This window comes from Rattus norvegicus, chromosome X, assembly GCF_036323735.1.
Source record: "Rattus norvegicus strain BN/NHsdMcwi chromosome X, GRCr8, whole genome shotgun sequence".
Lineage (NCBI taxonomy): Eukaryota > Metazoa > Chordata > Mammalia > Rodentia > Muridae > Rattus > Rattus norvegicus.
Window position 1 is genome coordinate 80,760,592 of NC_086039.1, and position 12,156 is coordinate 80,772,747.

At 39.2% G+C, this 12,156-nt stretch overlaps 1 protein-coding gene across 4 annotated transcripts in view; it reads right to left on the minus strand.

Annotated features, from left to right (window-relative positions):
- The window catches only part of Hdx (highly divergent homeobox), a 142,007-nt gene that overhangs the window by 20,977 nt on the left and 108,874 nt on the right, over window positions 1-12,156 (minus strand). For 3 of the 4 annotated variants that reach the window (XR_005498000.2, NM_001395572.1, NM_001395571.1), the window contains 2 exons: window positions 10,801-10,880; window positions 1,125-1,208 (listed from right to left, as the gene is read on the minus strand). Coding sequence is in view for 2 of the 4 variants with exons in the window: in NM_001395572.1 (NP_001382501.1) it covers window positions 1,125-1,208; window positions 10,801-10,880 (164 nt within the window). In the remaining 2 variants the exon portion in view is untranslated. Of the gene's footprint in view, window positions 1-1,124; window positions 1,209-9,205; window positions 9,288-10,800; window positions 10,881-12,156 lie in introns of all 4 variants that reach the window. The other variant, XR_005498003.2, reaches the window with a different exon arrangement.

Consider the following 12,156-nt stretch of genomic DNA (forward strand, 5'->3'; position numbering starts at 1 on the left):
TTGCTATCCCACAGTCAAAGCTCTGACCCATAATTCTTCCTGTCTGAAAGAAATGTAGGGATGAAAGTGGAGAAGTGACTGAGGAAAAGAAGGCCCAGCGACAGGCCCAAATTGGAATCCAGCTCAAGGGGAGGCCACAAGAGCTGACACCATTACAGAGGCTATGGGGCATTCACAAAAAGGGACCTATCATGACTGTCCTTCAAATGACCCAACAAGCAGCTGAGTCAGATGCAGATATGTGCACCCAACTAATAAACAGAAGCTGACGACCCCTCTGGTTGAATTAGGGAAAAGCTGGAGGAAGCTGAGGAGGAGGGCGACCCTGTAGGGTGACCAGCAGTCTCAATTAACCTGGACCTCTGAGCTCTCTCAGACACTGGATCACCAACCAGGCAGCATACACCAGCTGAGATGAGGCCCCCAACACATACACAGCAGAGGACTCCCAGATCTGGGTTCAGTCAGAGAGAATACACCTAACCCTCAAGAGACTGGAGGCCCCAGGGAGTTTAGAGGTCTGGTGGGGTGGGTGGGGTGGGGATATCCTTGTGGAGACCAGGGGGGGGTTGTCAGGAATAAAATCTAGAGTGTAAAAATAAATAAATAAATAAAAATGGGTACCAGGTACTCTTTCAAGAACCTGCAATCCAATGGACAATTAGCAATGGGCACTGAAAAAGAAATTCTCTCCTTAACTACTTATGCCTCACATGTTACTGTTGTGTTTATTTTGCTTGAGGCAGGTTTAATGCTGCCCAACCTGATTTCAAATTTCTGGATTAAACTGATGGCCCTGCCTTATCCCCACACATAGTCGAGGATTCCACATGTAGCCCTCTAGCAGCTTTACCACCATTTAAATGAAAACAGTCTTTACCATAAACTTCACCTTAATTGTTACTATGTATTGTTCTCACTTGCTGAACACCATTGATGCTAAAGAGCTGGTGTAAAACCACAACAATCAAATAAGTCAGAATTATGAAAGTGCCCAACATTTTGACTAATTTTCAAGATGCCTGAGAAAAATCAGTACAGAGGACCAGTCTATCAGACGGAAAAATGAGAGGCACTCTACTCTAACTTCCCTTAGTAAATTCAGATTTTGATGTTCTTTTTACCTTATAATCCAGGAGAGAATTCTCTTGTTCTACCTCAGAATTGCTTATCATGTCACTTTCTTCATCATCGATAATTTCTATTTTCTGTAACACAAGCAGAAAAATCTTCAAAAATATATATCAGATCAATACATACAAAGTATACAAATAACTCTTCAATATTTAGTTTGGTGACAGAGTGATCTAGGCTATCTAAATTGATTGAACTTTGCTAATTGACTCCTTCATGTTGTTCACAGCATGTGTGTCAATCCTTGTATCTTTAATAGGTGATTGATAGCTCCCTCCAGTGATAAGAAACCAGCCTTCAGTAAGGGTAATCTATTTTAATCACACACACACACACACACACACACACACACACACACACACACGAAAGAGGTTTCCTTTCTATTCCAGTAAGACTCTTCCTTCTAATGAAAAATGTGAACATATGGTGTGCATCCCAAAGGAAAATACAATGTCTAAAAATTCACGTTTATAGCACTCCATTAGCTAGTCAATTGAAAGCAGACATCTATGATAAGATGATGAAAATTGCATGGTGATTTGTTCTCTTCATTGGGCAGTAACAAAGACAGTAAAGAAAGGACAGAGACAGAGAGGCTTCCTCAGCTTCAGAGTTAGTACACAGCAAAGCATGTGCAGTATCTTGTGCACAGTACGGACTAAAATATCTGTCAAAAAAAACAACTCAGAACAGTGTTGATGAAAAGAATGACCAAGAAGCTCTAATCAGGTGGGCAGAGCAAATTCTTTAATGAGAAAGCCTATCTGCTTTGAAAAAGAAAGGAAAAAAACAATGTCAATTAAAATATTTTCCTTTGCATGTAAAAATGTAGTTAAAGCAAAACAAACTGGATGTTAAAACATTTAAACACTACCAACCCAAAAGAAAGTTTCAAAAAGGAGGAAACTAAACCTTATTTAGTCACTAGACAGTCTCTTAAGAACAAGCACATTAGAGCCCTCAGATCCCAGCCCGCAGCAGCTCTCTGCTCCCAGACCCCGTGAGAGAGAGACCAAACCGCCTGGTCAGGTGGGCACTCCTGAGGCTGCAGAGCAGAAGAGACCACCAACACTGCTCACCCCTGCCCACATCCCTGGGCCAAGAGGAAACTGTATAAGGCCTCTGGGCTCCCGTGGGGGAGGGCCCAGGAGTGGCAGGACCCCTGCCTGAGACACCGCTGGAACCTGAGGGAAACAGACCAGATAAACAGTTCTCTGCACCCAAATCCCGTGGGAGGGAGATCTAAACCTTCAGAGAGGCAGACAAGCCTGGGAAACCAGAAGAGACTGCTCTCTGCACACACATCTCGGACGCCAGAGGAAAAAGCCAAAGACCATCTGGAACCCTGGTGCACTGAAGCTCCCGGAAGGGGCGGCACAGGTCTTCCTGGTTGCTGCCGCTGCAGAGAGCCCGTGGGCAGCACCCCACGAGCAAACTTGAGCCTCGGGACCACAGGTAAGACCAAATTTTCTGCTGCAAGAAAGCTGCCTGGTGAACTCAAGACACAGGCCCACAGGAACAGCTGAAGACCTGTAGAGAGGAAAAACTACACGCCCGAAAGCAGAACACTCTGTCCCCATAACTGACTGACAGACAGGAAAACAGGTTTACAGCACTCCTGACACACAGGCTTATAGGACAGTCTAGCCACTGTCAGAAATAGCAGAACAAAGTAACACTAGAGATAATCTGATGGCGAGAGGCAAGCGCAGGAACCCAAGCAACAGAAACCAAGACTACATGGCACCATCGGAGCCCAATTCTCCCACCAAAACAAACATGGAATATCCAAACACACCAGAAAAGCAAGATCTAGTTTCAAAATCATTTTTGATCATGATGCTGGAGGACTTCAAGAAAGACGTGAAGAACTCCCTTAGAGAACAAGTAGAAGCCTACAGAGAGGAATCGCAAAAATGCCTGAAAGAATCGCAAAAATGCCTGAAAGAATTCCAGGAAAACATAAATAAACAAGTAGAAGCCCATAGAGAGGAGACACAAAAATCCCTGAAAGAATTCCAGGAAAACATAAATAAACAAGTAGAAGCCCATAGAGAGGAGACACAAAAATCCCTGAAAGAGTTCCAGGAAAACACAATCAAACAGTGGAAGGAATTAAAAATGGAAATAGAAGCAATCAAGAAATAACATATGGAAACAACCCTGGATATAGAAAACCAAAAGAAGAGACAAGGAGCTGTAGATACAAGCTTCACCAACAGAATACAAGAGATGGAAGAGAGAATCTCAGGAGCAGAAGATTCCATAGAAATCATTGACTCAACTGTCAAAGATAATGTAAAGCGGAAAAAGCTACTGGTCCAAAACATACAGGAAATCCAGGACTCAATGAGAAGATCAAACCTAAGGATAATAGGTATAGAAGAGAGTGAAGACTCCCAGCTCAAAGGACCAGTAAATATCTTCAACAAAATCATAGAAGAAAACTTCCCTAACCTAAAAAAAGAGATACCCATAGACATACAAGAAGCCTACAGAACTCCAAATAGATTGGACCAGAAAAGAAACACCTCCCGTCACATAATTGTCAAAACACCAAACGCACAAAATAAAGAAAGAATATTAAAAGCAGTAAGGGAAAAAGGTCAAGTAACATATAAAGGCAGACCTATCAGAATCACACCAGACTTCTCGCCAGAAACTAAGAAGGCCAGAAGATCCTGGACTGATGTCATACAGACCCTAAGAGAACACAAATGCCAGCCCAGGTTACTGTATCCAGCAAAACTCTCAATTAACATTGATGGAGAAACCAAGATATTTCATGACAAAACCAAATTTACACAATATCTTTCTACAAATCCAGCACTACAAAGGATAATAAATGGTAAAGCCCAACATAAGGAGGCAAGCTATACCCTAGAAGAAGCAAGAAACTAATCGTCTTGGCAACAAAACAAAGAGAATGAAAGCACACAAACATAACCTCACATCCAAATATGAATATAACGGGAAGCAATAATCACTATTCCTTAATATCTCTCAATATCAATGGCCTCAACTCTCCAATAAAAAGACATAGATTAACAAACTGGATACGCAACGAGGACCCTGCATTCTGCTGGCTACAGGAAACACACCTCAGAGACAAAGACAGACACTACCTCAAAGTGAAAGGCTGGAAAACAACTTTCCAAGCAAATGGTCAGAAGAAGCAAGCTGGAGTAGCCATTCTAATATCAAATAAAATCAATTTCCAACTAAAAGTCATCAAAAAAGATAAGGAAGGACACTTCATATTCATCAAAGGAAAAATCCACCAAGATGAACTCTCAATCCTAAATATCTATGCCCCAAATACAAGGGCACCTACATACGTAAAAGAAACCTTACTAAAGCTCAAAACACACATTGGACCTCACACAATAATAGTGGGAGATTTCAACACACCACTCTCATCAATGGACAGATCATGGAAACAGAAATTAAACAGTGATGTCGACAGACTAAGAGAAGTCATGAGCCAAATGGACTTAACGAATATTTATAGAACATTCTACCCTAAAGCAAAAGGATATACCTTCTTCTCAGCTCCTCATGGCACTTTCTCCAAAATTGACCATATAATTGGTCAAAAAACGGGCCTCAACAGGTACAGAAAGATAGAAATAATCCCATGCGTGCTATCGGACCACCACGGCCTAAAACTGGTCTTCAATAACAATAAGGGAAGAATGCCCACATATACGTGGAAATTGAACAATGCTCTACTCAATGATAACCTGGTCAAGGAAGAAATAAAGAAAGAAATGAAAAACTTTTTAGAATTTAATGAAAATGAAGGTACAACATACCCAAACTTATGGGACACAATGAAAGCTGTGCTAAGAGGAAAACTCATAGCGCAGAGTGCCTGCAGAAAGAAACAGGAAAGAGCATATGTCAGCAGCTTGACAGCACACCTAAAAGCTCTAGAACAAAAAGAAGCAAATACACCCAGGAGGAGTAGAAGGCAGGAAATAATCAAACTCAGAGCTGAAATCAACCAAGTAGAAACAAAAAGGACCATAGAAAGAATCAACAGAACCAAAAGCTGGTTCTAAGAGAAAATCAACAAGATAGATAAACCCTTAGCCAGACTAACGAGAGGACACAGAGAGTGCGTCCAAATTAATAAAATCAGAAATGAAAAGGGAGACATAACGACAGATTCAGAGGAAATTCAAAAAATCATCAGATCTTACTATAAAAACCTATATTCAACAAAACTTGAAAATCTTCAGGAAATGGACAATTTCCTAGACAGATACCAGGTATCGAGGCTAAATCAGGAAAAGATAAACCAGTTAAACAACCCCATAACTCCTAAGGAAATAGAAGCAGTCATTAAAGGTCTCCCAACCAAAAAGAGCCCAGGTCCAGACGGGTTTAGTGTAGAATTCTATCAAACCTTCATAGAAGACCTCATACCAATATTATCCAAACTATTCCACAAAATTGAAACAGATGGAGCCCTACCGAATTCCTTCTACGAAGCCACAATTACTCTTATACCTAAACCACACAAAGACACAACAAAGAAAGAGAACTTCAGACCAATTTCCCTTATGAATATCGACGCAAAAATACTCAATAAAATTCTGGCAAACCGAATTCAAGAGCACTTCAAAACAATCATCCACCATGATCAAGTAGGCTTCATCCCAGGCATGCAGGGATGGTTTAATATACGGAAAACCATCAACGTGATCCATTATATAAACAAACTGAAAGAACAAAACCACATGATCATTTCATTAGATGCTGAGAAAGCATTTGACAAAATTCAACACCCCTTCATGATAAAAGTCCTGGAAAGAATGGGAATTCAAGGCCCATACCTAAACATAGTAAAAGCCATATACAGCAAACCAGTTGCTAACATTAAACTAAATGGAGAGAAACTTGAAGCAATCCCACTAAAATCAGGGACTAGACAAGGCTGCCCACTCTCTCCCTACTTATTCAATATAGTTCTTGAAGTTCTAGCCAGAGCAATCAGACAACAAAAGGAGATCAAGGGGATACAGATCGGAAAAGAAGAGGTCAAAATATCACTATTTGCAGATGACATGATAGTATATTTAAGTGATCCCAAAAGTTCCACCAGAGAACTACTAAAGCTGATAAACAACTTCAGCAAAGTGGCTGGGTATAAAATTAACTCAAATAAATCAGTTGCCTTCCTCTACACAAAAGAGAAACAAGCCGAGAAAGAAATTAGGGAAACGACACCCTTCATAATAGACCCAAATAATATAAAGTACCTCAGTGTGACTTTAACCAAGCAAGTAAAAGATCTGTACAATAAGAACTTCAAGACACTGAGGAAAGAAATTGAAGAAGACCTCAGAAGATGGAAAGATCTCCCATGCTCATGGATTGGCAGGATTAATATAGTAAAAATGGCCATTTTACCAAAAGCAATCTACAGATTCAATGCAATCCCCATCAAAATACCAATCCAATTCTTCAAAGAGTTAGACAGAACAATTTGCAAATTCATCTGGAATAACAAAAAACCCAGGATAGCTAAAGCTATCCTCAACAATAAAAGGACTTCAGGGGGAATCACTATCCCTGAACTCAAGCAGTATTACAGAGCAATAGTGATAAAAACTGCATGGTATTGGTACAGAGACAGACAGATAGACCAATGGAATAGAATTGAAGACCCAAATGAACGCACACACCTATGGTCACTTGATTTTTGACAAAGGAGCCAAAACCATCCAATGGAAAAAAGATAGCATTTTCAGCAAATGGTGCTGGTTCAACTGGAGGGCAACATGTAGAAGAATGCAGATCGATCCATCCTTATCACCCTGTACAAAGCTTAAGTCCAAGTGGATAAAGGACCTCCACATCAAACCAGACACACTCAAACTAATAAAAGAAAAACTAGGGAAGCATCTGGATCACATGGGCACTGGAAAAAATTTCCTGAACAAAACACCAATGGCTTACACTCTAAGATCAAGAATCGACAAATGGGATCTCATAAAACTGCAAAGCTTCTGTAAGGCAAAGGACACTGTGGTTAGGACAAAACGGCAACCAACAGATTGGGAAAAGATCTTTACCAATCCTACAACAGATAGAGGCCTTATATCCAAAATATACAAAGAACTCAAGAAGTTAGACCGCAGGGAAACAAATAACCCTATTAAAAAATGGGGTTCAGAGCTAAACAAAGAATTCACAGCTGAGGAATGCCGAATGGCTGAGAAACACCTAAAGAAATGTTCAACATCTTTAGTCATAAGGGAAATGCAAATCAAAACAACCCTGAGATTTCACCTCACACCAGTGAGAATGGCTAAGATCAAAAACTCAGGTGACAGCAGATGCTGGCGAGGATGTGGAGAAAGAGGAACACTCCTCCATTGTTGGTGGGATTGCAGACTGGTACAACCATTCTGGAAATCAGTCTGGAGGTTCCTCAGAAAATTGGACATTGAACTGCCTGAGGATCCAGCTATACCTCTCTTGGGCATATACCCAAAAGATGCCTCAACATACAAAAGAGACACGTGCTCCACTATGTTCATCGCAGCCTTATTTATAATAGCCAGAAACTGGAAAGAACCCAGATGCCCTTCAACAGAGGAATGGATTCAGAAAATGTGGTACATCTACACAATGGAATATTACTCAGCTATCAAAAACAACGAGTTTATGAAATTCGTAGGCAAATGGTTGGAACTGGAAAATATCATCCTGAGTGAGCTAACCCATTCACAGAAAGACATACATGGTATGCACTCATTGATAAGTGGCTATTAGCCCAAATGCTTGAATTACCCTAGATCCCTAGAACAAACGAAACTCAAGACGGATGATCAAAATGTGAATGCTTCACTCCTTCTTTAAATGAGGAAAAAGAATACCCTTGGCAGGGAAGGGAGAGGCAAAGATTAAAACAGAGACTGAAGGAACACTCATTCAGAGCCTGCCCCACATATGACCCATACATATACAGCCACCCAATTAGAGAAGATGGACGAAGCAAAGAAGTGCAGGCCTACAGGAACCGGATGTAGATCGCTCCTGAGAGACACAGCCAGAATACAGCAAATACAGAGGCGAATGCCAGCAGCAAACCACTGAACTGAGAATAGACCCCCGTTGAAGGAATCAGAGAAAGAACTGGAAGAGCTTGAAGGGGCTCGAGACCCCATATGTACAACAATGCTAAGCAACCAGAGCTTCCAGGGACTAAGCCACTACCTAAAGACTATACATGGACTGACCCTGGACTCTGACCCCATAGGTAGCAATGAATATCCTAGTAAGAGCACCAGTGGAAGGGGAAGCCCTGGGTCCTGCTAAGACTGAACCCCCAGTGAACTAGACTATGGGGGGAGGGCGGCAATGGGGGGAGGGTTGGGAGGGGAACACCCATAAGGAAGGGGAGGGGGGAGGGGGATGTTTGCCGGGAAACCGGGAAAGGGAATAACACTTGAAATGTATATAAGAAATACTCAAGTTAATAAAAAAAATGAAAAAAAAAGAACAAGCACATTAATATCATCATGTTGTAGGTAGAATATGAAATTAGATTTCTTACACACACACACACACACACACACACACACACACACACACACAAACTTAAAATGATCATACTTGGTATACTGCTGCTGAGGATAGGACACCATCATAGTGTTTCTGACCTGAGGTCTATGAGTCAGAAGGACATTTGCAGTGACACCGCCTTCTCCCACTGCACAGACAGTATCCTAATGTTTTGCTTCCTATTATAATCACTATAAACTTAAGTCTTAATCACATCATCCTTCTTGTTTTAAGGCCTTTAGATTTTCTACCTATTTGGACTGTTTCTTGGAAAATGGAGCTAGGCATTTAAGAGAAGAAGGTCCCCATGGCCACTGTATAGATTGTGCATATAAATAGATTTTATATGTCTCGGATTTGTCATCCATGACTAATAATTGGGGGCACTCAAAACTTACAAGCAGAGGAGATCAACCTTTGAAAGTTTGAAGTTTTGTCTCTGAAAATCAATTGTTCTTGAAAAATTAGGTGCCTAAGTGACTCTGAGTCATACCTCACGGCTTCATTTGTTATTTTCAGCTGTCTGCTGCTGATGAGATGCGATGCAGAGAAATTCAGGCTAAAAATGAACACATCTTTAGGGGAAAAGATATCTCAATTGTAAATAATTGTTTATAGTTTATACACTATAATTCACATCTAGAGAAGGAGATATTTGCTGAGATTTAAAATATTAGGACAGTTCATTGTGGAAAACAATGATTACTAGCTACTTGAAAAAAAAATGACTGCCTCAAAACCAAAGCTAACTTTTCAGTGTGCCTGTTGAATTTAGTGCTTAGAAGAATCAAACATGGACTTAAACTGGGATTTAAAAAGGAAAAAATACAATGGAATGTAATCTAGAAATCTATTTTATATGTAGAAAACGTTAGATATTGTTGATATTTAACATTATGAGCCCAAATGTATATTTCATGCGCTCTGTTTTTAATGAAGAGGTGCTCAGGATTATAATGTCAAAGAAATTATGTTTGTGATAGAAGCCAGAGTAAATTGTGATGTCATAGCTACTTTGAAACAGAAAAAAAAAACGCATTATAAGGTCTATTTTAATGAGAATCACTCCTAGAGCATTGACTCAAAAGCAAAAAGGAAAACATGACTGCACTTCCTTCTGCGTCTGACTCGGTTTTATACTATCTTGATTCCTATATAACTTTACTTGGCCAACATATAAACAAATTCTGCTAAAACAGCTGCTAAGGGAACATCGCTACATGTTTATATTTTTACAAAACCCAATTTAATCCACATACAGCCTGTCCCTGCTGCTATTCAAATTCTTAAAATACTGCCTTTCGATCTTTGCTGTGATGTTGAAAGCAATAAACAGAGTACAAGTTAACCAGAAAAAAAGTTTCCAAATAGGTAGTGCAATTGTTTGTATATGCTTGGCCCAGGGAGTGGCACTATTAGGAAGTGGATTCTTGTTGGAGTAGGTGTGTCACTATGGCCCTATTCCTAGCTTCCTGGGAGTCAGTATTCTGATAGCAGCCTTCAGATTAAGATGTAGAACTCTCAGCTCCTCCTGCACCATGCCTGCCTGGATGCTGCTATGCTCCTGCCTTGATGATAATGGACTGAATCTCTGAACCTGTAAGCCAGCCCCAATTAAATGTTGTCATTTATAAGAGTTGTCTTGGTCATGGTGTCTGTTCACAGCAGTAAAACCCTAAGACAGCTAGGTATGGCCTGAACAGAGAAACCCTTTGATATAAGCACCAGCACTAACAAAGACTTCCTTCATGATCTCCAGCTAAACTCCATTTCAATTGTGCCATCTGCCCAATGGAATCAATCAGCTCCACACTCAGTGTGTTGAAGAAAATAACTTGTTATGTATAAAATATGTCATATTTGAACTATTACGTTTTCAAAGTTGGAAATCCCCAAAAGTTAAAAAAGGAAGTATTTGAAATTACCTATTGAGTAGTGAAAGAGATATTAAATTCATACAAACAAGATCTGTTTGGGTTTATAGAGTAAAGCAAGACTTTATCCTGACAATACAGATGTTGTCATCAACTGGCACAGTGTCCTTGAAATCCATCCTGTAATGAGGAAAGAATTTCAAATCGTACATACCACATTATCTGCGGATACTGCCTGATGCTCTTCATCCTTATGTGCCCTGGCCTCATTTGGGATTAGTTCGTTGGACTCCTCTGTAGGGAAAAAAACAGTAAAGTCTATATCTTGTATCTCAAAACCTTAGTATATTTTTTTATTCTTAATTTGTCTGTTTTGCCAAAACCATACACATGTCAAAGCACAAATGTGCATTTTTTAACTTTATTCCTATCTTATTTAGTCATATACATTTTCATTAGTTATGTAAATGGGTAGAAATATACGAATGACCATCACTCTGCTATTTATGATAGAAAAGATGGGAGAAACCTGTATCTTCAGCAATGAATAAATACAGAAGTTACCTACGAGGTAAGAAGCTGCTAAAAATAAAGTATTATGAGCTACTTGCAAGTAAAAAAAACTGAAAAATAAAATTTATGGTGTAGGTACACACAATCTTATATCTGTAAAATACACACACATATGCATATATATGTGCATATACAAATATGCGTGTGCTTAATAAGTAAAAACAAGAGACAACACTATTTTTTGAACTACTGTTTCCATTATTATCCCTGGTTAGAATTATATAATTATAAATTATTTTTACTTTTATTTTTAAGTTTTTAAATTTTGTTCAGTTAAGCATTTTCTACAATAGTACTCATTTTTCTTTTCTTTTTCTTTGGTGGATAAGGTCTTGCTACATAGCCTTAGCTGGCAAAGAACTCACTGTATGGAGGAGATTAACCTTAAAGTTTCAATAATTTTTCTGTCTCCGCATGCTTAGTGGTGGGTTTTCAGGCCTTTTCCACCACGCCTGGCTTTGCTTATTATAATAGGACAAAAGCAGCAAATAGTTTCTCAATAAATGGTATAAAATGTTAAATGCAGATTTTCACTTGTATTAAAAAGCAGGATCATTTCAACACTTGTATACACACATCTTTGTGCATCTTATACGTATGCAAAGAGATACTACTCATTAAAGTATCCCTTTGTTCTGCTTATAGAAGGTTATTCTCTAAGGAATAAGATTATTTCTGTCCCCATAGTATTTCCAAATATTTTCAACAATGGACATGTATTTTTTTCAGATCAAATCCATTATTTTAAAATAGAAAATAATAAAACAGTGAGAGATAAATTAATTCAGAGAAACTACTCTACAAAAGTTTGTCTGTGATAAGGTATGGCAAGTGTCTGCTTCAAGACACTGGGTATGTCTACATACATTACCCCTTTGCCCTTTTAGTTTGTAATATTCTCACTCAGATGCTTTAAAATAGAGTAGGAATGTTTATCTCTGTGCTTCTCTTTTCTACACAGCAATTTCATGGATATTATTGGATAAATACTAGTAAA